General features: G+C 45.6%; 1 protein-coding gene across 3 annotated transcripts in view; it reads left to right on the top strand.

Moving 5' to 3' along the window:
• ppargc1a (peroxisome proliferator-activated receptor gamma, coactivator 1 alpha) overlaps nucleotides 1–25684 on the top strand; it is a 214181-nt gene that overhangs the window by 140749 nt on the left and 47748 nt on the right. For 2 of the 3 annotated variants that reach the window (XM_038791483.1, XM_038791485.1), the window contains exons 6-8: nucleotides 520–565; nucleotides 679–752; nucleotides 16785–16841. In XM_038791483.1, coding sequence (XP_038647411.1) covers nucleotides 520–565; nucleotides 679–752; nucleotides 16785–16841 — 177 coding nt within the window. The remainder of the gene's footprint in view (nucleotides 1–519; nucleotides 566–678; nucleotides 753–16784; nucleotides 16842–25684) is intronic. The other variant, XM_038791484.1, reaches the window with a different exon arrangement.

The raw sequence follows: 25684 nt of genomic DNA on the forward strand, positions 1-25684 counted from the left end.
GACCTGTTTTATATTTCGGATGTTTTCTCTTAATAATTAAATTTAATTCCACCAACTGCCATGGTAGATTTGAATCTGTGCTCCCAAAGGTTACTCTGAGCTCTGGAGGTGGTCCAGGGTTTTCCACATTTAACCTCTGTTGTAAACTTTGGTCACTTCTCGCCTTTGCAAAAACAAAAGTCTTGCATAGATACAAATATTGTGAAGTAACAGCAGCCTGTTGTCTTTAGATCAAAGAAAAGAACTTTTATGTAGACTGCTTCATACAGGAATGTCCTCTAGCTCCCTTGATGGAACAACTGGTTGGATCTTTATTCTTATTGAAGGGCTCCAATCATAACTTTCTCTCCCAGGTGGTAGCTGTGCTGGTGTGAACTTCTACCATTTTCTGTTATTATTGCAAACCTCAGAGTACAGTTTTTCTTTTTAGACTTATTGAATTTAACACGGAAAGGAAAAGCTAAAAGATACTTGGTTTAGATTATCAATACTCAATTGTTCTTATTTTCACTTTTTCAGCCAGACCAACAACTCTGTCCTTGCCCTTGACACCAGAATCATCAAAGTAAGTATGTCTACAGCAATTATAGGACTGCTCACAATTGAAAGAAGCAATGCATTAAATTTTTTTAATGCAAAATTATCAAGCAACTGAATGGAATAAAACAACTTTTTCAGTGATCCGAGAGGTTCGCCATTTGAGACCAAGACTATTGAACGTACCCTTATTGTGCAACTCTCTGGTACTGCTGGTAAGATCTATTTTTACTTTACCTTTGCATTGTCAATCAATTGTTCTTTTGAAATTGAATCAAAAATTCACCAGCAAGATAATATTTTCCAAATACTCATGTTATTTCAACCATTACCTTGATATGTTCTGCAAACTGTTTTATGATGCCGATTGTATATTTGCAATCTAAGCTCCACTAGTGAGTTCTCATTGTTGCACTGTACAAAAAGGCCAATGGCCTGTCATGGTATTCAGTAGCCTTCCTATTGAAAAGACAGAAATGAAATGAAATGAAAATCGCTTATTGTCACGAGTAGGCTTCAATGAAGTTACTGTGAAAAGCCCCTAGTCGCCACATTCCGGCGCCTGTTCGGGGAGGCTGGTTTGGGAATTGAACCGTGCTGCTGGCCTGCCTTGGTCTGCTTTAAAAGCCAGCTATTTAGCCCAGTGTGCTAAACCAGCCCCAGTGTGGTTCCTAAATTATTTTGGTCTTGTACCCTATTCAGATTTCCAACTTTCTGCGTACCTTACTGGCGGTTTCTTTTTTTTAAATAAATTTTGAGTACCCAATTGATTTTTTTCCAATGAAGGGCCAATTTAGTGTGGCCAATCCACCTACCCTGCACATCTTTAGGTTGTGGGAGCGAAACCTTTGTGCCATAGTGGGATGGCTCGTCCAGGGTTATGGCCTTAGCCAGGCAGGATATAGCCATACAGCATTTCACTGCCCTATGAGCCAAATCATTGCTTCTTCCTTATGTATAGTGTCTCAACCAGCGATTGCTGTTCTCACGCTGCCACCGTGCCAGTACTCAGCTTCATGAGCTGCCACTCATCTATCTGCTGCTTATTGCTTCCCCAATCACAGGTTGTTTCTCTCCCCCACTTGCTACCAATAGGCACAACTGCATCTTACTCGTATTATCAGAAAGCATGGGAGAGAAACAATCTATGATTGGAGGAGTGGTGAGCAGTGGGAACATGAGTGAAGGCGCATGAGCCTGAGCACCTGAGACACTTGAGTTGTAACAGTCAGGAAGTACAGAGGCCAGAACGGTTTACTGGAGAAATGAAGGACAACAATATAAAGCAAACAGAATGTTGCTTTCATAATCATAAAATCCTTACGCAAGATATGCAGGATAGGTGGATTGGCCACACTAAATTGCCCTTAATTGTAAAAGAAAGCTAATTGGCTACTCTAAATTTAAAAAAAACATCCTTACATGCAGAAGGAGGCCATTAAGCCCATTTGGTCTGCACCAATCTTCTGGAAGAGCACTCAACCGAGGTCCACTCCTCAGTCCTATCATAAAATCATAGAATCCCTATGGTAAAGAACAAGGCCATTTGGCCCATCGAGTCTGCACCGACATTCTGAAAGAGCACCCTACCCAGGTCCCTACCCCCCCTCCCTATCCCCGTAACCACGCCTAACCTTTGGAGACTAAGGGCCAATTTAGCATGGCTAATCCCCTTAACCTGCACATCTTTGGACTGTGCGAGGAAATCAGAGCATCTGAAGGAAATCCACACAGACACGGGGGGGAACATGCAAACTCTTTACAGACAGTCACGTAAGGTTGAAATTGAACCCGGGTACCTGGCATTGTGAGGCAGCAATGCTAACCACTGTGCTACCGTGCCACCTTCAACATCATCATTATATCTTATTTTTAATTGACTATATGCGTGCCATGAAAATCTCCTTTCATCAAGGTATTGGAAGACTAAACTAATGTAAAATTGGATATCCTTGTGCCAGCTTTAAATAGTTAATTGACAGAAAGCTTTTTATTCTTCAAACAAAAATATTTCAACATTGTGATTACTGAGATAGAGACATGGTGACGAGATGCTGCCTCTAAGAAAATACTCATACAAATACCCGTCAAATTAATCATTAAGGTACAAATTGTATATAAAACTTTACACTGCCTGGTAATTTATAAACTTTACATTTTTCTTTTGGAAAGACGGAGTTGAAGCCCAAGATCAGATCTGATCGTATTGAATAGCGGAGCAGGCACAATGGACAGTGGGGTCTACTCCTGCTCCTGTTTCTTATGCTCGTGTGTTATAGGAACATAAGAACTAGGAGCAGGAGTCGGCCATCTGGCCCATTTGAGCCTGCTCCACCATTCAGTGAGATCATGGTTGGTCTTTTGTTTCTACTTCCCCTTATTTTGAGGCTTTGCCCCCTACTTCTGCTTTCACCCGCCAGTGGAAACAGCCTCCCCGCATTTATCCTATCTATTCCCTTTATAATTTTATATGTTTCTATAAGATCCCCCCTGCATCCTTCTAAATTCCAATGAGTACAGTACCAGTCTACTTAACCTCTCCTCGTAATCCAACCCCCTCAACTCTGGGATTAACTGAGTGAATCTCCTCTGCCTCCAGCGCCAGTACGTCTTTTCTCAGGTAAGGAGACCAAAACTGAACACAATACTCCAGGTGTGGTCTCACTAACACCTTATACAGTCGCAGCATAACCTCCCTAGTCTTAAACTCCATCTCTCTAGCAATGAAGGACAAAACTCCATTCACCTTCTTAATCACCTGTTGCACCTGTAAACCAACTCTTTGCAACTCATGTTCTTCTGTTATTGTACATTCCATCAGTACCATAATTTATTAATCATTTCTATTTCAATGATCTATTATACAAAACACTTGTATAAATTGAATATTCAGTAGGGAGCTGCGCAATGAAGAATTTATTCCTCCCAAGAGGCAGACTTATTTATAGAACATAGAACAGTACAGCACAGAACAGGCCCTTCGGCCCTCGATGTTGTGCCGAGCAATGATCACCCTACTCAAACCCACGTATCCACCCTATACCCGTAACCCAACAACCCCCCCCGAACCTTACTTTTTTAGGACACTACGGGAAATTTAGCATGGCCAATCCACCTAACCCGCACATCTTTGGACTGTGGGAGGAAACCGGAGCACCCGGAGGAAACCCACGCACACACAGGGAGGACGTGCAGACTCCGCACAGACAGTGACCCAGCAGGGAATCGAACCTGGGACCCTGGAGCTGTGAAGCATTTATGCTAACCACCATGCTACCGTGCTGCCCCAAATGACTTTTGGGGCAGACTTTGTCATTCCAAATGTTTCCTCATAGATTCCACTGACCACATAAGATTTAATGCATATATCTATTTAAACACATCCCATAACCACTTTGAGAGTTTAAAGAAGTTTCTGAAATGCATTCTATATGCAATATTATATCCAATTTAATTTATAGTTTCAAAATATTAGATATTTAATTGGAATAATTTGAATATGGATTTGAATGTAGTTGAATCCGATAATAAAAGAGCTAGGTCAGTTTGATGACATATAATGGGTGCGTTTTCCCCACCCTTTGCACAAAACCCATTGAGCAGGGTGCATAGCGGGAGAGGCCAGAAATGGGTTTCACACCAAGCGACACGCGATGCACCTGACTCATGGCACCCAGAGCCATTAAGGCTCATTTAAATTTGCGCTGCCCATTTGAAGCTGCATTCTCCTGGCTCCCAGCCGCATTGGCCAGACTTCATCATGGTGCGAATTGGTACTGGTCTCCAAAAAGAGAGGTCACATTTGATGGCCATGTCGGGGACCTCAGACAGCATTGGAGCCTACGAGAGATTGCGGACAGGGTAGGTCAGTGCACCCTGGCACCCTAGTAGTGCCAACAGGGTGCCAGGTTGGCACTGCCAGTGTGCTGGGGTAGTCCCAGGGTGCCAGGTACAGTGTCTGGGTGCTAAGTTGGCACTGCCAGGGTGGAGGTTTGCACTGTCAAGGGACGGGGCCAGAAGGAGGCCAGGCTCATGAAACGGGGGCGGGGGGTGGTGTGAAGGGGTGTATGAAGGGTGGGGGATGAAGGAGGATGATGCAGGGTGGGGGTGGTGAAGGAGGGGCTTGAAATTGGGGACTGAAAGGGGGGGATAGAAATGATGGATGCCTTAAAGATTGGGCGGGCCTTAGTGACACTATAGCGGGGGGTACTCATGGGAGTGGAAGGTGGAGCGATGCGCCGATGCCTACGAGGATGGATGGGTGTGGGCCCTCATGCCTGGGGGGTGGGGGCATAACACAAACTTTTAGTGATATGGGGGGATTTTACCCCTCCTGGGTGGGGAGTTGAGTGTGGTGCCCATGTCTGTGGAGATTTCAGATGTCCAATGGGGGGGGGTGAGGGGGGGGGGGGGGGGGGGGGGGGGTGAGGCACCCTAAACCATAGTTTGAGATCAGGATACCCTTTAAAAATTATGCCCCCATCTCTGAGGAACCGGTCTTGTCGGTGACTTTAGTTCACAACTGCAGAAAAAAGTCCTAGGTATGGGATTTTTCAATGAGAAACTCCCCACACTCCAAAAAAATGACTAAAGTTGTGATTTAATGGAAAAGTTTCTAAGTGTGGTTGCGAGTGAGAACCGCCGGAACAGGTGGCTCTGCAGGACATGTGCTATCGGCAAGTGCGCTGGGACCCTCCGGTCCCAGAGCCCTAGGAGGATGCCCACCAGGGGCATTGAAGGTCACGGGACTGCTTCTACCTCTGATATGCATCCTGGGGAGACACCTAGATGCAGCAGTAGAGCACGCAAGGCTAAGCAGGTTGAGGATCACTGACAGGGTACTTGGGGGGAGGGGGGTGTTGGGTGAGTTGTGGGGGGAAAAGGGTGGGGCAAGGGTCAGGGTCTGGGAGAGGTGGGAAGAGTGGGGCAGAGTCCTCACCTGTGCACACACCCACCCTCTGGTCACGGAAATGTCACCGATACTGGGGCCCAGCCCCTGGGTGTTCTGATATTGACCACTGCATCCTAGGTGTTGCCTCCCTTAGTGTTCAGGCACACTGCCTAGGCATCACGGTCTGATTCGGATGCTAGGCAATAATCCACAGGCCTACTCACCGGGATCCACTTGGGATATGTGAAGTGCTCACTTAACCACGATTGCCAATTCCAAATTAGCAATAACCTTCAGCTGCGCAGCCAAAGGCCTCTGTGGTCAGTGGCAGTAATGGGTGGCGGACTGGGGCTGGGGTTGCCCGTGTAACGGGACCACACGGTCCATGAGTTTGCATGGCCGATCCGCGGATGCTTAGACAGTCATCCCTCCCAGCCCTTCAAACCACCCCCACCCATCCCAGGCCTTGGGTGGCCACCCCCCCCCCCCCCCCCCCCCCCCCGCCACCCCCCCCCCCCCCCCCACATCCAAAACCCCCAGATTCGGGAACCCCCCTCCATCAATGTCAGCTCACCCCGACCGAGGCTGGCTCCCTGGTGGCTCCCCCACCCACCTCCGAGCACCGGGGCAGCAACCCATGTGCCCCCGGGCTCTTTCCCAGTGTGCTAAGATGGCTACTCACCTCCTCAGGTCCGCGCAACAGCCCTTCTGCAGCTTCACGTTTTTTAAATGGAGTGCGGATCAGCACCCGTGTGACCACCTGCTGGTGAGGCGGGTAGATCACAGGGGGCTGGTAGACAGAGGGCCGCTTCGTGACTTGTATGAAGTTTGGGCTTAAGTGATGATTATCGGTTTCTCGCCACCATACGGCGGGAATCTGATCTCGCCAACAGGAGCGGACCAGTTAGATCACAAACAGATGGGTGCTCGGCGCATTTCTCGATTTTGGCCTCTCCCACGATTTAACAGCCTCGTTGTGCTCTCACTTAAGTGCAACGTGGCCATTAAATCACGCCCTAAGTGTATGTGATTATCGGTCTGGATCGCTCCGAAACACCCAGTGAGAATTACTCCTTCAAACCCGCCCAAGATGACACTCAGTCACTTTTGGGGAGAATCGCACCCGATGACCCATATGTTTATTTTGGCTCCTTGACTTTTCTTATCCTTGTCACAGAATTCATAGAATTTACAGTGCAGAAGGAGGCCGTTCAGCCCATTGAGTCTGCACCGGCCCTTGGAAAGAGCACCCTACTAAAGCCCACATCTCCACCCTATCTCCGTAATCCAGTCACCCCACTTAACCTTTTTTGGACACGAAGGGCAATTTAGTATGGCCAATCCACCTAACCTGCACATCTTTGGACTGTGGGAGGAAACCGGAGCACCCGGAGGAAACCCACGCAGACATGGGGAGAACGTGCAGACTCCACACAGACAGTGACCCAAGCTGGTAATCGAACTTGTGACCCTGGAGCTATGAAGCAACTATGCTAACCACTGTGCTACCGTGCTGCCCTAAATGTCTTGTCGATCTAAATGGCTTTATTGTCATGTTAATCTTTTCTTATGGCTGTGTGAATGTGTGCCTGCACCACTGGAACTTTAGTGACCACTTGACCTGAATAATCGGATAAATAGTGATCTGTCGCTCAAGAATCTATGAACATAGGAAATAGAGAACATACACTCCTTAAGCCTGCTCCACCTCTCAGTATGTTAATGACTGATCTTCTTCAACTCCACTTTCTCACCAATTCACATTTCTCTTGATTATCTGAAAGACCAAGGGAGGGATTCTCCGGTCCACCAGCCGCATTTTCCGTCCTGCCCCTCGGTAGTGGGATACTCTTTTCCTGCAGCTGGCCAATGGGGTTTTCCATTGTGGCCACCTTAGCCGTCAGGAAACCTGTGGGCGTGGGTGCGCTGCCGAGGGACGGCAGAATCCCGCTGATGGAGAATTCCGCTGCAAAGATTTCAGCCTTGAATATACTCAATTGTGAAGAACCTGAAACCCTTCAGTTTCGAAAATTCCAAAGGTTTACAATCACCTAAGTGAAGAAATATTTCCTCAGCAGTCCAAAATGTTTGACCCTTCATCCTGAGGCTGTGCCGCCCCTATGTCCCAGATTCCCAACTAGGGGAAATAGCCTCACAGCTTCTTGCCTGTCATGCATTTTCAATCATACACAGTAAAAAGTTACGTTCAATATTTACAGCACGTGCAGTTCTTATGTACATACAATCATTCTTGGTGTTTCCTCCCCCCCCCCCCTTTCTCTCTCCTTGCCCCCCTATTCCCCTTCCTGGCCCCTCCTTGGCATCCCCTTTTTCATTCAGGGTGTTCTGTTCTCCAGCTCCTAATTTCCCCTTTCTTCCCCTTCCCTTTTATATTATCTGTTGCCGACCTTGTGAGTTTGAGGGAGGGGGGGGGGAGGAGCTTCCACCTCCTCCCCCCCACCCGCGCTTCTCCTTGTAGTTCCCATGAGTTTCCTCCCCTGTCCCTCCCCCTTTCCCCTTAGAGTTGTGTATCCCTGTCTGCTTTCTCCCGTCTCTCACTTTTTCCCTATTCCCTGTTGGCTTCGAACAAGTCTGGGAACAGGCCGACAAACTGCCCCCATGCTTTAAGGAAGCCTTCTTCTGACCCTCGGGTGGTGTACTTGATCTTCTCCAAATGAAGAAATTCCGCCAGGTCTGCCAGCTAGTCTGCTGCTGTGGGTGGTGCTGCTGATTCAGTGAAGACACATCTTCAATGTATGAATTAACATTGTTACCTCAGACTGATTTCCCTTCTGGAAATCAATGCCGTGAATCAATGATCCCCAGCATTTATGGCATTCTGATCAACGTTTGCACCCTTGCTGAGCCTGTGCACCTCTTTGAACAACCAAGGCACTTCTAATTTTACAATCCTATCCCAGCATCTCCTCTTCCTCTCAGATCTCCTCCTCCTGTTCTTCCTCTGATGAGTTATCTATCTCCAGGACATCACCATCCTCATGAGTCACACCTCTCTGCAGGGCCATCTTAGCGAGAACACAGCAAACACCACAATAACTGTGACGCTTTGCAAGGGAGCATTACAAGGTATCACCTGACTGGGCCAGGCACTGGAATTGCATCTTCATAAGTCTAATGGCTTGCTCAATGATTGTCCTAGTGAGCGGATACCTTTGGTTACGGTGCTTCTGTACAGGGCTCCCATATTGTGGAGCTGGGTAGCCATTTCTTCCAAGGGATAATCTTTGTCCTGGAGAATTCATCCACTGGCTTTTGGGGTACGGGGTTGTATAATGAGCTGTGATAGCCAGGCTGGTGAAGGATGAAAGAAATATACCACACCCATGGACAAAGCTCCTGTTACTGAACTTTGAGCACCTGGAAGCCCTTTCTCTTGGTCAATCTGATTGGCTGATCGCTGGGTGCCTTGATAGCCACATTGGTGCTCTTGATGATGCTCTGCATGTGGGGGAAAAGTTAATTTCCTCTGTGACTATGAGACTGCAACTGTCATAAACTAATATACTGTCTGACCCTAACAAAATAGGGCATCAGTCACCTGCAAGATGCAATAGTGCGCTGCTGTTTATAAGATGCCACCAAGGTCCACAGCTGATCCTTGGAGCGAGCAAGAAGTGAAGATGTTCAAGGCCACAATGTCTTTGAAGGCTTTTAACAGGACATGGTGACCAGTGTTGTGTGGTGTGAGATCTTTAGCATTGAGAGCAGAGGTGTGTGTGATCATCTGCTGAAGAGTAACTGTCTCCTGCCACACTAAGTCCCAAGAATCTCCAGGTAGCTCTGTCTTCGGCAACAGGTCCTGTACTGAAGGTACGACCTCCTCTGCCTCCCTGCTCCTTTTTCCTCTCTCATGCCTTCTTGCTGCTCGAAGTTTCATCCTTTCTGTGGAGAGTGCTGCTGCTCATTACCATGCCCCCAAAACTGACGGTCATCCTTCCTTGAGCTTAGCTGGTTATCTAGTTTTTCTTGTTTGCCTTACTCCATGCTCTATGCCCCTGTGATGCCAATCGTGTGATGACCCCCTGTACTGCCTGAGCATTGATGTTTCCACATTATTTAGAGCACCTTGACTCCAGGAATCAGCCTTATGCTTCTTCTTTGTAGCATGGAAATCGTTGGCATTGCCATTACAGCATCTGGTGGTTGATGTTGAAGCTTGCATTGCAGCACGTGGAGAAATCACCCAATGTCTTAGTGCTGCAGTGGAAGGTCACAATGAATTGATGTGATTCTTGCTTGTTACCATGCAGCCTCAGACTGACAGCCTTTAGAACCTTAGCATTAGTGCTTGAGGTGTAGTTTGACTTGTATTCTTCTGCTTTAGATCAGTTAGAATGAGAAGAGTGTCTTGAGTCGTAAATAAGAAACTGTCACTTCATCTGACACTTGCAATTGCCATCTCAGCTACGGACAGCACATTTACTTTAGAGAACAGGATAGAGGCAGGATTTGGATGTTGTGAATCAGTGGGAACAAGTGGACTGTAACTAGGCATGGGGAGAGGATCATGCATGTGCCTGTTCTCTGGAGGATGTGCCCACAGATGGGTTCTGCGGCAGAAGACTCAGATGAGGACCGACATGTAGGAAACGTTTGATGAGCATGCACACTGAGACACTTGATGCATTATCAACAGTGTCTGTTGTCACTGTTGATGAGCTTGCCGGAGTCCAGTTCTAACTTATCACGGGGCTTCACACAGAGCTTAGAACCTATCCTTTATAGTATGGAAACAGTTGGCATTGCCATTACAGAATCTGGAGGTTGATGTGCAGTTTCCATTGCAGCACATGGAGAAATCACCCAATGTCTTAGTGCTGCAGTGGAAGGTCACAGTGAATTAATATGATTCTTGCTTGTTACCACGCAGGCTCAGACTGTTGCCAACATGGCTGCAGGTACAAGAGCACAAAGTGGCATGCACTGCAGCAATCAGTGTTCCAGCAGATTATTAGGATTACTGAGGCACTGTACGAGGGGAGTACGAGTGATTCCATGGTGTATAAATCTGCTGTCCTCACTCAGAATTATATCATTCATGGGACAGGATACAGGTTGCCTCCCAGCACGCAACATTGCGACCTATGCCACCTCCGTTGCAGGGGTGGGCAGTTTAATCAAAAATTTTAGTGGAGTCTGATCCCTTCAGTAAGTAGACATGGTTCATGTCTCTCAGAGGAGGCATGAATCAGGAGGAACTCCAGTCTTAAGTAGTGAACCAAAAGATAGGTCACCTGACCCTCAAATTATTTAATTGACAGGCTTTAAAAAGCAGAAAAAGTCTTCCCATTTCAATAGTTAGATTATAAGCTAGATTATTTTCATAACTACAGTAATTGGGATTTCCACTGTAATAATCTGAAGGGATTTAAACTACCAGAGTCCTTGTGAAATGAAAAAAAGATCAGCTTTAGCTATTGTCTAAAGCCCTCACCTGCTCTTGGACTACTTTGATTGACAGGACGTCTGGTATAGTTTGGATACAAAAGAAAAACATAGATTTTTCAGTTTCACTAGATCACATTGCCCAGGGTTTACTATTATAGATAATCTCAGTATCAATACGTGATTGAATTTCATAAGGTTAAGAACCATTTACCTCAGCAGAGAGTTGTGTTCAAACTTTGATTGACAGTTTTAAAACGTTATTAAAGGATATGGTTAGTGAAATGGGTGTTTGTTTTTACAACAGATTGATCCCTTGAGGGGATTTATATTTTCTGGATGGTTTCATGAATGAGAGTCTTTTTTCAGCATCAAGTATGTTTCAGTGAGAGCTCCAATAAATTCAAAGTTTGATTTTTGATCTTCCCATAGCTCCTGAGGTCTTCCCATAGAGGATACTGGATGGAAGACAATGAAGGATACATTGGGGGGGGGGGGGGGTGCATGGAGGGGAGGTTTTGGAACTCGATCTTGCCATCTTCTTCATGATAATCTGGTCCACAGATTGTGAGATCCAAAATGGCAGATCAGGTGCCAAATCGGCCTGAGGAACTGAATGACGTAACAATCCATCCACATTGTGTGCTTCTGGTGCATGCAAAGTATCGCTCTTGTGCTGTGCCTGAAGAGGCCAGAACTGAATTTGCTGCCACCTTCAGTCTCTCTTGGCTGCAGCAGTTTCAAAACTAGAAATGCTACAGAGTCCAATTTTATAACAAGGGGTTCTTCGACTAAGAGATGATGGGCTGGATTCTACGTTTAGGAAACTAATTTCTCCCGCCGGACTAGAATCGCTCCTGGCCTGCACTGGCGATAGGCGTGGCACGCAGGAGTGATTGCCTCTCCCTTGCCGTGCATGTTTGTGCATGTGGGAGGTCATGGGGTTCCATTTGGAATCCTGCTATCAGGTTGCCATTTTGAGCAGGCATTCCGATACTGAGGTCCGGCGGCTGGCCCCCTAACCCCTAAATGATTCAAATGCTGCCCCCAACTGGCAATTAGAGGCATCATTCCCTCCACCACCATGGAAATTAAACGGTCAACCCCCCCTGACAGCATGCGGGGGCGGCATGTAGCACATTGGTTAGCACTGTTGCTTCAAAACGCCAAGCACCTGGGTTCGATTCCTGGCTTGGGTCACTGTCTGTGCGGAGTCTGCATATTCTCCCCATGTCTATGTGGGTTTCCTCCGGGTTCTTCGGTTTCCTCCAATAAGTCCCGATAGATGTGCTTGTTAGGTGAATTGGTCATTTTGAATTCTCCCTCAGTATACCCGAACAGGCACTGTAGTGTGGCGACTTGGGCATTTTCACAGTAACTTAATGTAAGCCTACCTATGACACTAATAAAGATTATTATTATTATGCATGCATAAGGATGACCCAACCCCCAACAGATACCCCCCATAAGACACCCAACAGAGGCCCACCATCAGAAACCTCTACATCATGGTCCCCTATATCAGAGATCCCCATATCGGAGACCCCCCATATCAGAGATCCCCATATCAGAGACAATAAGGCCATAAGACATAGGAGCAGAATTAGGCCATTCGGTCCATCAGGTTTGTTCCCCATTCAATCGTGGCTGATATTTTTCTCACCCCCATTCTCCTGCCTTTTCCCCATTCCCTTGATCCTTCCTTAATGATCAAGAACCTATCTCTGTCTTAAACACACTCAGTGATTTGGCTTCCACAGCCTTCTGCGGCAAAGAGTTCCACAAATTCACCATCCTCTGACTGAAGAAATTCCTCCTCATCTCTGTTTTAAAGGATCGTCCCTTTACTCTGAGATTGTATCCTCTGGTTCTAGTTTTCCTACAAGTGGAAACATCCTTTCCGCATCCACTCTATCAGGCTTCACAGTATCCTGTAAGTTTCAAGAAGATCCCCCCTCATCCTTCTAAACTCCAACGAGTACAGATCCAGAATCTTCATACGGAAAACTCTTAATTCCAGGGATCATTCTTGTGAACCTCCTGACCTTTCCAAGGCCAGCACATCCTTGCTCAGATACGGGGCCCAACACTGCTCACAATACTCCAAATGGGGTCTGACCAGAGCCTTATACAGCCTTAGAAGTACATCACTGCTCTTGTATTCTAGACCACTCGACATGAATGCTAACATTGCATTGCCTTCCTAACTGCTGACTGAACCTGCATATTAACCTGAAGAGAATCTTGAACAAGGACTCCCAAGTCCCTTTGTGCTTTTGATTTCCTAAGCATTGCCCCATTTAGAAAAAAAATGTCTATTCCTCCATTACTCCTTCCAAAGTGCATAACCTCACACTTTTTTCAACATTATATTCCATTTGCCACTTCTTTGCCCACTCTCTAGTCTGTCCAAGTCCTTCTGCAGCCTCCTCAATACTACCTGTCCCTCTACATATCTTTGTATCATCTGCAGACTTAGCAACAGTGCCTTCAGTTCCTTCTTCCAAATTGTTAATGTATATTGTGAAATGTTGTGGACCCAGCACTGACCCCTGAAGCACACCACTAGTCACCGGCTGCCATCTGAAAAAGGCCCCTTTATCCCCACTCTCCCTTCTGCCAGTCAGCCAATCTTCTATCCATGCCAGGATCTTACCCGTAACACCATGGGCTCTTAACTTATTTAACAGTCTCTATGCGGCATCTTGTCAAAGGATTTCTGGAAATCTAAAGAAATCATGCCCACTGTTTCTCCTTTGTCTAACTTCCTTGTTCCCTCCTGAAAGAACTCTAACAGATTTGTCAGACATGACCTCCCCTTGACGAAGCCATGCTGACTCAGTCCTATTTTATTATGCACTTCCAAGTGCTCCACAATCTCATCTTTAACAATGGACTCTAACATCTTGCCAATAACCGAAGTCAGGCGAACCGGCCTATAATTTCCTGTCTTCTGCCTCCCTTCCTTTTTAAACAGTGGTGTTACTATACCTACTTTCCAGTCCTCTGGGACCCTCCCTGCCTCCAGTGATTTCTGAAAGATCACCACTATATCGAAGACCCCAATCTCAGGCACCTCCATATCTGATACCTCCATATCGGAGATCCTCCCATCAGAAAACCCTCATTAGAGTTTCCCCAGCCCAAAAGCTAAAGAGCTGTCAACGCTGAAACAATGAAAAATAACTGCTTGTCATTTACCAGCCCATTTCACCTGCTGCCTCAGCCACAAGTATTGAAAGCAGTAGATGGTACTTCATAGAAAAACAAAAATATTCACAAGACTTTAAATCCCCTCAGAACCTTTGATATGTGAGGCTTCCATTCACTTTGAAAGAGAAGTTGCTTTTAGTAGACTTTAACTGATGGTTATAGCTTCCAGATAGCTAGGTGTCTGGATTGTTTATTTTCATTTCCCATCACGCTTGAATACTTCTCAAGTACCCTGCTGTGAAGCTAACCACAATGTTTAGGAACATCTAGTAGAAAAGTGCTTTCATTTCCTCTTTTACTCAGCAGAAAGCACTCAACTTATTTGGATGTGGTGAGTACCTGTCAATGATAGCTAGATGTTTATTGTGGTTAACTTCACAGCAGGGTACTTGGGGCACAGCCAAGCATGAATGTTACAGCCTACTAAAAGTTATTTCTCTTTGAAAGAGAATAGAAGCCCTGCAGAGCCTTGTGATGTGTTTTGGTTTTCTATGAAGTAACAGCTGTTGTTTTCAACACATTTGCCTGAGGTAGCCGATGTATGGGGCTGATAAGTGAAAAAGTAGTGATTTGTCACTGCTTCTGCCTTTAACTCCTTGGACTGCTCTTTAACTTCCAGGCTGGTGTGACAGATGGGCGTCTCTGATATGGAGATCTCTGAGATGGGGGTCTCTGATATGGGGGTTTCTGATATGGAGTCTCTGATATAGGGGTCTCTGATTCGAGAGTCTCTGATAGAGGTATCTCTGATGGGGGGTTGGGGTTGGGATGGGCAGGATTTGGATTGGGGGAATCCCTCCAATGGACTTTGGGGCACCAACGCTAAATACCCCCGTGACTTACCACGGGGTCCATCACCTCAGGGTCACGCTTGAAAATACTTGCACCAATCATGTGCTTTACTTCATATGGTAAGTGATCAACACTTACTTCCAGGTGGCGTGTGGAGGTAAAATTCCTGGAATATAAGAAAATACAGATGGAGCAATGAAGGTTGTTTTGAATAGATGACAATACACTTATATGCTCCATTTTCAAATCACCCTAACAACTTTCATCCAGACAGCCCGCTCTTAATTTATTAGCAGGTTATATAACAGTTAATGGGAGGAACTTACCAGCTGTTCACGCTGGTGGGAAATTCTGGTCCCACGCCGGTGCACTGATTTCCCGGCAATGGGGGGTGCAGTCAATGGGAAAGTCTATTGACAATGGCAGGACTGGTAGAGCCCACTGACGGGCTGCCTCCACCACCAAAAACCATGCGGCGTGTGGGTTGGTCGGTAAATCCCACCTCATATTTATTTCTTATTTTGTTGTTTTAATATAATTTATATGACTGGAATCATTAATCAATAAACTATTTATATAACCATTTATAACATTTATTATTGATTACGGCATTTGCATCTTTAAATGGAAAATTGTGTGTCGTGACTCCTTTCTTTCTCCTTGGTCAAGTATTTAAATCTGATTTTCTAATGTGTTATTGAATATTCTTTGCTTTTTTTATCCACAAATTATTTTATCTAAAACTCCAGTCATATCACATGTTAAAAGAATCAAACAAACTGCATTTTGGCAAAAATGAAATTCCTCAAATCAAACAGCCCTGATATCCCCAGCACGATAGAAACCACATCCCCTTGCCACCACTGCCCCCACCCACTTCCCCATTCCTCATCTTAAGAATATTGTGCAATAGCTGTTCTCTACAGTTGGCATTCAATGGCTCACTTGCTGAGGAGAATAAAGGGGAAAGAGAGCAGGGAATATTGAAACACAGAGAGGAAAGGTTGAGAGAAAAACAGATGTGAAACAGACAAACAAACATGAAATGGAGATAAATAATGTTTATTTTTTATTTTTAGAGTATCCAATTCTTTTTTTTCCCAATTAAGGGGCGATTTTAGCGTAGCCAATCTACCTACCCTGCACATCTTTGGATTTGTGGGGGTGGGACCCATGCAGAAACAGGGCGAATGTGCAAACTCCACATGGACAGTTACCCAGGGCCGGGATCGAACCCGGATCCTTGGCACGTGAAAAAGGGGAGAAAGAAATGACAGAAAATGCGGGTGGATAAACGAAGATAGATACCTAAATAAATTATTAACACATTGGCAGAAAGTCTTGTATGAAAACCTTTCTCTTGAGTAGTCATATCAGTCATTAAATTTTGAGCTGTAGTTTCTGTGATATCTGTTGCAACAGTGAATTCTAACATGCCAATTCTCAATGGAACTGTCAAAGCTCAATTCTACCTTTATTCAATGACCACATATCCCTGAAACAGGAAGCTTTATTCAGGAGAATTGAAAATATAACCACAGATACTCTTCCTGTTCACTTTTACAATCTTATTTACACTCACACAGTTGTTGATGTGATTGAGACCTTTGTACTGCATGAATGCAAGACCACTGAGAAACTTGCTCGACAACTTTTCATTGTCATTGACAGCTCTTTGAGAACATCTCCTCTGGTTCTAATCTCTCCAAAGAATTTGAGAATTTGGCCTTGTTAAGCCCACCCGCAGCATTTTATGACTGCAGGTCGGGCTGGCGTGGAATGGGTTGGCTCCATGCTGACTTTAATTCCAGGGCAGTGAACAATCTGCACCCGATGTTATTCACCCCTGGGAGTGGGTTTTGAGTGAGTGGAAATATGTCAATGTTGCCCTTCCCATATAGCACTGCTTTGATGCTATTTTAATTCCTTGCTGTATTCCCACCAGCCAGCTGCCAGCCTGAAATGGGCAGAGAGAGACAGTTCCTCAACCACTGGTTTGGAGGTAAGTGAAGGTGGAAAAAGTCTGGGCAGCAGAACTCAACACTTTCCTTTTGTAGCCTCTTCTGGTTTCCGCTAGGTAGGGTAGCTAGTATAGCTACTCTACTTGGATCAATGTTGAAAGGTCATTACTGTGCAGCCAATGTAATAGAACCCAATGCGTATCTGTATGAGACTCTTCTGAATTAGGCAAGTGCTTCATCCATCAAAAATAATGGTGTCAAAATCTCCACAGATTAGGAATGGAATCAATAATTCAACCAATCGGTTTAACCTCCCCTTCTCCAAGTACAAGCTCCAACCACCACCCCCCCCCCCCCCCGCTCCAATGCATGACCTAATAAGCAAAAAAGAGGGTTGTCAAGTATTTGTCCATTGAAAACTATTTTTTTAATATAACAATTTTATAGAATTTTAAAAAACAATTTCCTTACAAAATGGAAATTTACATCTGCCTGCAACCTTGGAAAAGTTGAAAATTAATTAACAAGGCCTCGAGAGCTCCTACAGTCAAGCTCAAAATCAAAATGTCCCTCTTAACTACTTGAAAAAGATGATGATACCTGTGGTGTTACAACAGGTGCAACAATGTACATTTATTTAGCTTCTTTAACATAATGAAATATACCAGAGTACTCAATGTATTAAAAAACAAAGTATGACACGTGTGACATAAGGAGAATTTGGTCATATGACCAAAAGCTTGATCAAAGAGCGAAGCTTTAGCAAGTGTCTTAAAGGATAAAAGCAAGTCAGAGAGGGGAAGAAATGTAGGGAAAGTATTCCAGGCTCAGCACCTAAGCAACTGAAAGCATGTTCAGCAATGTTTTTTTTATTTTTTCCAATTAAAGGGCAATTTAGCATGGTCAATCCACCTACCCTGCACATCTTTGGGTTGTGGGGATGAGACACATGCAGACAGGGAGAAACTAGACTCCACACGGACAGTAACCTGCAGCTGGGATCGAACCTAGGTCTTCAGCACCATGAAGCAGCACTGCTAATCACCGTGCCACCCCTATGGTCAGCAATGTTAATGGAGCGATTAAAATTGGGGATACACAAAAGACCGGAAATAGAGAGGTACAGAGATCTCAAATGTCTGTGGAGTTGGGCTGGAGGTGATTATTGAGAGCGGGAAGGTTTAGACCATGGAGGTATTTAAAAACAAGGATGAGAATTTAAAAATCAAGACATTGTTTGACCCAGAGCCAATGTAGGTCAGCAAGCAAGGGATTGATAGTGGAACGGGACTTGCCATGAGTGAAGATTTGGGCAGTGGAGTTTTGGATAACCTCAAATTTATGAAAGGTACCAGCCTGAAATCCATTGGAACAGTCAATTTGAAAGGTAACAAAGGCATGAATAACGATTTCAGCAGCAGTTGGCCTGAGGTGGGACAAAATCAGGCAATATTATGGAGAGGTCACACTGATGGCATCAGTTTCACGTCATAAGATCATCAGAATCAAATGTGGCATCAAGTTTGCAAAATGACTGGCTTATTCTCAGACTTGCCCAGAAGAGGGACGGAATCAGTAGCTGAGGGATGGTGTTTGGAGCAGGGACCGAAAACAATGGCTTCATTCTTCTCAGTATATAATTGGACAAAATTTCTGCTCATCCAGTACTAGATGCCAGATAAACAGTCTGATAATTTTGAATTGTTGAGGGGTAGAATTCTCCCAATTGGAACTAAGTTCCGTAGCTTCAGCGGGGTATGGACAGGGAGTGTTTCTGGCTGTGGATGCTAACAGGAAGCCACGCCATAGCTTCTGACCCCAACTTCCTTTATTATGCTTCTGGGGGTTTAGCACCATATTCCCTGGTGGGGTGGGGTTGATTGTGCTCAATTCTTCATCCCACCATCTGCCATTGAACCTGCCAGCTAGGACATCGGAGAGATCCGTACAAGGAGTCGAGAAAGGTGATTGTGAGGTAGAGCAGGACATTGTCAAAGTACATGTGAAAATTAATGCTGTGCTTTTGTATGATTTCATCAAGGAGAGGCAGCATGTAGATAATAAATAGGAGGCATCAAAGGTAGAGAGCAGAATTCTCCCAAAAGTGACCAAAATCCCCAGCGAATAGGTTTATCCGCGTGTTTCCCGGCGCTCATAGTGCTGAGAGCACATGGCTATTCAACGCGACTCATGTTCGATAAGGGGCCTAAACAGAGAACACGTGACTGAGGCCGCACATAGCCACATCTTGTACAGTGGGGATCTCTGCTCGCTGGACCTCCACATTCTAGCGGGAGATCGGGATGCCATTTTTAAATGGCGTCCCGATCTCCCAGGACCGTGAAACAACAGCCCCCCAGCCCGAACACACTATGGGAGAGTCCCTGCTCCCATTGGAACACCCACACTAGGCAACACCTGCCTGATCATACACAAGCAAATAAATGCCAGCTTGGCACCTTAGCAGCACCAACCTGGCAGTGCCCATGCTATCTGGCAGTGCGACATGGACCAGGAGAGAGGGCAATTGCCAGTTTCAGGACCAGCAGCCCACAGTCACCCCTCTGCATTTCCTACCTCCTCTCGCTCCCTCATCAGCCTGTTTCCCGATTTTTAATAGTGAACCTTGTTGTCAGGAATTCCCCCCACTGGAGGTGGAGGATCTTAGAGGCTCTGGCAAAGCTACAACACAGGACTACTTGTGTGCCAAACAGCATTAGCAGCAAGTAATAGACAGAGTTGAGCGATTCCACAAGGAACCTCACGGTAGCATGGTGGTTAGCATCAATGCTTCACAGCTCCAGGGTCCCAGGTTCGATTCCCGGCTGGGTCACTGTCTGTGTGGAGTCTGCACGTCCTCCCCGTGTGTGTGTGTGGGTTTCCTCCAGGTGCTCCGGTTTCCTCCCACAGTCCAAAGATGTGCGGGTTAGGTGGATTGGCCATGCTAAATTGACCGTAGTGTAAGGTTAATGGGGGGATTGTTGGGTTACGGGTATACGGGTTACGTGGGTTTAAGTAGGGTGATCATTGCTCGGCACAACATCGAGGGCCGAAGGGCCTGTTCTGTGCTGTACTGTTCTATGTTCTATGTTCTATGAACGCATTAGATCTAAGCTCTGCAGCCCTGTCACATCCAGCTGTGAATGGTGGATGATTAAACAACTCACTGGAGGAGGATGCTCCACAAATATCCCCATCCTCAATGATGGAGGAGCCCAGCACATATGTGCAAAAGACAAGGCTGAGGCATTTGCAAAAATCTTCAGCCAGAAGTGCCGAGTGGATGATCCATTTTGGTCTCCTCCGGAGGTTCCCAGCATCATAGATGTCACTCTTAAATACGATTCACTTTTCGCGATATCAAGAAATGGCTGAAGGATACTGCAAAGGCAATGGGCCCTGACAATAATCTGGCAATAGTACTGACATCTAGGGCAGCACGGTGGCGCAGTAGTTCGCACTGCTGCCTCATGGCGCCGAGGTCCCAGGTTCGATCCCGGCTCTGGGTCACTGTCTATGTGGAATTTGCATTCTCCCCATGTTTGTGTGGGTTTCGACCCCACAATCCAAAAATGTGTAGGGTAGGTGGATTGGCCACGCTAAAATTGCCCCTTAATTGGAAAAAAAGAATTGGGTGCTCTCAATTTATTTTAAAAACATAGTACTGAAGACTTGTGCTCCAGAACATGCCACACCCCACGCCAAACTGTTCCAGTACAGCTACAACACTGGCATCTACCCAACAATGTGGAAAATTGCCCAGGTGTGTCCTGTACCCAAGATTCAGGACCAATCCAATCCAGCCAATTATTACACAATCAGCCTACTCTCTATCATCAGTAAAGTGATGGAAGCAATCATAAACAGTACTATCAAGCGTCACTTACTCAGGAATAATCTGCTCACAGATGCTCAGTTTGGGTTCTGTCAGGATCACTCAGCTCCTGACCTCATTACAGCCTTGGTTCAAACATGGACAAAAGAGCTGAATGCCAGAGGTGGGAGTGACTGTCTTTGATGTCTAGGCAACATTTGACCGAGTATGACATCAAGGAGCCCGAGCTAAACTGGAGTCAATGGAAATCAGGGGGCACAAAGGAAGATGGTTGTGGTGGTTGGAGGTCAATCATCTCAGTTCCAGGACATCACTGCAGGTATTCCTCAGCTTAGTGTCTTCGATCCAACCATCTTCAGCTGCTTCAACAATAATGTCAGAAGTGGGGATGCTTCCGGATGACTGCACAATGTTCAGCACCATTCGCGACTCCCATATAATGAAGCAGTCCATGTCCAAATGCAGCAAGACTTGGACAATATCCAGGCTTGGGCTGACAAGTGGCAAGTTACATTTGTGCCACACAAGTGCCAGGCAACAGGCATCTCATATGAGAAAGGATCTAACCACCATCTCTTGACATTCAATAGCATTACCATTGCTGAATCCCTCACAATCAACATCCTGGGGGTAACCATTGATCGGAAACTGAACTGATCCAGCCATATTAATACTATGGCTAACAGGGCAGGTCAAAGGCTAGGAATTCTACTGCGAGTAATTCACCTCCTGACCCACAAAGCCTGTCCACCATCTAAAGGCAGAAGTCAGGAATGTAATGAAATACTCTTCAGTTGCCTGGATGAGAGCAGCTCCAACAACACTGAAGAAGTTCAACACCATCCAGGACAAAGCAGCCCATTTGATTGCTCCCCCTGCCACAAACATTCAAAACCTCCACCACTGATGAACAGTGGCGGCCAAGCGTACCATCCACAAAATGCACTGCAGTAACTCACCAAGGCTCATTAGACAGCAATATCAAAACCCACGAGCACTACCATCTAGAAGGGCAAGAGCAGCAGATACCTGGGAACCCCACCACCTGGAGGTTCCCCTCCAAGTCACTCACTACCCTGATTTGAAAATATATTGCCTTTCCTTCTCCGTCGCTGGGCAAAATCCTGGAACTACCTCCCTAACAGCTCAGTGGATGTACCTACACCTCTAGGATTGCAGCAGTCCAAGAAGCAACTCACCACCATCTTCTGAAGGGAAACTAGGGATGAGCAATAAATGCTGTCTTAAACAGCGACGCCCACATCCCGTAAATTAATTTTTAAAAATACCAGGTCAGGCCCGCTAATGATATGTGAATGGCATTTACTGTATGTGCGGAGTAGAACGCATTGACGCCGCTGTCAAAGTTTTGAAGTGAGCCTGGTGCCGGCCACGATTCCAGAGTCAAGACCGATTCTCTACCCAATCATCTTACCCGATTTTGGCATCAGCCGATGGAGAATCCCGCCCTTTACCTTTGTCACAATTACATTGGATGTAATTTGTGACTTTGATAAGAGTTATCTTGGTACTGCGGCAATGGATGAAACTTGACTGGAGAAATTCAAACATGGAATGCCAAAGATTGGGAATGGATGAAGATATATTACAGAAACTAGTCTTTTATGTCTAATAATCTAAGTGGAGGCAGTGCGTAGTGGTATTGCCACTGGACTAGTAAACCAGTGATCCAGAGTAATGCTCTGGTGACCCAGGTTAAAATCCCACCACTGCAAATGGTGAAATTTAAATTCAATAAAATATGGAATTAAAAGTCTAATGCTGACCATAAAGCCACTGCAAAAACCCATCTGGTTGGCTAATGTCCTTTAGAGAAGCAAATCTGCCTTACTTACCTCATCTGGTGTCAATGTGACTGCAGACCCACAACTGACTCTTAACTGCCTCCTCAAGGACAATTAGAGATGGGCAATAAATGCTGGCACACCTGCGATGCCCATGTCCCATGTATAACATTGTTTAAAATAGTAACATTGAAATAGAAGTCTTTAATTGTAAGAATTTTATTTATGAAACACCGTTTTAAACACAAAATTACTTGTCCAATGTTGAATCCTGAAAATCTTTTACAATGATTCAGATATTTACTTTCATGCATAAAATGAGATCCCTTGATTGCCTCCTAAGTAGCATGGATTTGGTCAACCAACCTATCACATTTCTATTGGAAAAGAGCTTGAGAAATTAGCATACTGTGGGTTCAGCTCATTTGGCCACGTTGATCCCATAAGATTGTACTGAAGAGTTGCTGCAATGTGGGAAGTACTGTCTTTCAGATGAGATATCAGAAACGCTGATAAAAGCTGAAGGTGACAAGCTTGTACCAAGGACTGAGTGAATGGCATTAAATAAATCTTAATTCAGATTTTATACACAAATTGAATATCGGGTTTGTAGTATCAGCAGAGGTGGATGCAGAATAGTTTTTTAAAGAATATTTTTATTCAAACAAAATTTCCATTATTACAAAAGTAACCCCAATACAACACAATCCATCCCGACCCAGTTTTATACCAGGACTACTGCTCCAATCCCCTCAAGTCCTCTCAACAAAAAAGACCTTAATAGTCTGACCAACACCTCCCCACAACATCCCAACCCCCCCCCCCCCCCACCCCACCACTAGCTACACCCCCCCCCCCCCCCCCAACAGCTAATGGCAACCAGCTCCTGAAAAATGCACTGAACAGCTTCCACCTAGAGCAAAACTTATCCACTGACGCCCTCATGGCATACTGATCTTCTCAAGTACAGAAATGTCATCAGATCCCCAAATAGACCAAAGTCTTAGGCAGGACTGGATACCTCCACATAAGAAAGACTCGTTCCAAGCTATATGCGAGGCAAAGGCCAAGATATCTGCCTTCATCCCTGCCTGCAGCACCAGCAAGTCCAACCCTCCAAAAAATGACTCCAGCTTAACACCTAGAATCCCTGACAATGTTTCAGTAAGGGAGACCCAAACATTAACAAGCTTGGGGCAGGACCAAAACATGTGCATGCGGTTCGCCGGCCCCCTAGAGCACCGCTCACACCTGTCCTTCACTCCCAACAAGAACCCACTCATTTGCGCCCTGGTCAGGTGTGCCCTGTGCACCATCTGGAACTGTATCAACTTAACCTTGTACATGAGGAGGTAACGTTAACACTGAGAAGTGCCTCACTCCACGCCCCTCTTTGAAGACTTGTTTCCCACTTCCTTTTTACTTCTTCCAGTGATGCCTGCTCCGTCGCCAACATCTGCCCATAAGTGTCTGAGATTCTTCCCTCCCCTAGCTCGTCCAATGGCAAGACCTATCCATAAGCAAAGGCGCCGGTACCAAGGGAAACAAAGGAAGCTCTTTACATACAAAATCGCACACCTGAAAGTAACTGAACACATTCCCTCTCGCAAGCTGCAACTTCTCCAAATTCTCGTCTACCTCCCCTCCACAAACATATCGGCAAACCTCTCCAACCTTTCACTTTCCCATGCCCTGAACGTTGAATCGAAACCAGACTGCACAAACCTATTAGACATAAAGCCTAATTTAAAATGCTGCCTACATTGAATCCAAGTCCTTAAAGACACTATTACCACTGGGCTTGATGAAAGTTTTACCACAGAGAACAGGAGTTGAGCAGTAGAAATATCCCTCAGACTCAATCCTAAGTACTAAGCCTCCTCCATCCGTCCCCACATAGAACATAGAACATTACAGCGCAGTACAGGCCCTTCGGCCCACGATGTTGCACCGTCCTGTGAAACCCTTCTAAAGTCCCTCTACACTATTCCCTTATCGTCCATATGCCTATCCAATGACCATTTGAATGCGTTTAGTGTTGGCGAGTCCACTACTGTTGCAGGCAGGGCATTCCACGCCCTTACTACTCTCTGAGTAAAGAACCTACCTCTGACATCTGTCCTATAGCTATCTCCCCTCAATTTAAAGCTATGTCCCCTCGTGCTGGACATCACCATCCGAGGAAAAAGGCTCCCGATGTCCACCCTATCTAATCCTCTGATCATCTTGTATGCATCAATTAAGTCCCCTCTTAACCTTCTTCTCTCTAACGAAAACAGCCTCAAGTCCTTCAGCCTTTCCTCGTAACCTTCTCAATGTTTACCGCCCAATAATAACACAGTAGATTAGGTATTGCCAGCCCCCCTTATTGTCTATCCCTTTGCAAGAATGTCCTATGATGCCCAAAGAGACCATAAGACATAGGAATAGAATTAGACCATTCGGCCTATTGAATCTGCTCTGCCATTCAATCATGTCTGATATGTTTCTCATTCCCATTCTCCTGCCTTCTCCCCATAACTCCTGATCCCCCTATTAATCAAGAACTTATTTATCTCTGACTTAAAGACACTCAGTGATTTAGCCTCCGCAGCATTCTGCAGCAAAGATTTCCACAGATTCATTACCCTCTGGCTGAAGAAATTCCTCCTCATCTCAGTTTTAAAACCCGAGAGGTCTTACCCACCCACACAAATGTAGATACTAACTTATTGACCCTACCAAAGAAAGCCTTCGAAAGAAAGACTGGGAGACAATGGAACAGGATCAAAAACCTTGGGAGAATAATCATCTTCACCAGCTGTACTCTTCTTGCCAGGGTCAGAGGAAGGGCACCCCAACTCTTCAAGTCAGCCTTCACCCCATCTACCAGACTGGCCAAGTTAAGTTTATGGAGCGAGGCTCAATCATAGGCCACCCAAATTGTCAGATATCAGAAAGTAGTTCTGACCGAACAAAACGGTAGCCTCCCCAGATCTGCTCCACTTCCTGAGTTCACTGGAAAAAATACATTCTTGCCAAGGTTTAGCTTAAACCCAGTAAGGAGACAAACTCCTTGAGCACCTCCATTATCTTCTCCACATTGGAGAGCGCGTCCGTAATATATAACAGTAAATCATCCACATATAAAGACACCTTTATGAACCCTTCTTCCATGTTCTATCCACCTCCAACTGGTAAACAACCTCAGCACAATAGGTGGCTAAATCGCTAAGGCAAACAACAATGGAGATAATGGACACCC

This window comes from Scyliorhinus canicula, chromosome 3 (assembly GCF_902713615.1).
Source record: "Scyliorhinus canicula chromosome 3, sScyCan1.1, whole genome shotgun sequence".
Taxonomy (NCBI): domain Eukaryota; kingdom Metazoa; phylum Chordata; class Chondrichthyes; order Carcharhiniformes; family Scyliorhinidae; genus Scyliorhinus; species Scyliorhinus canicula.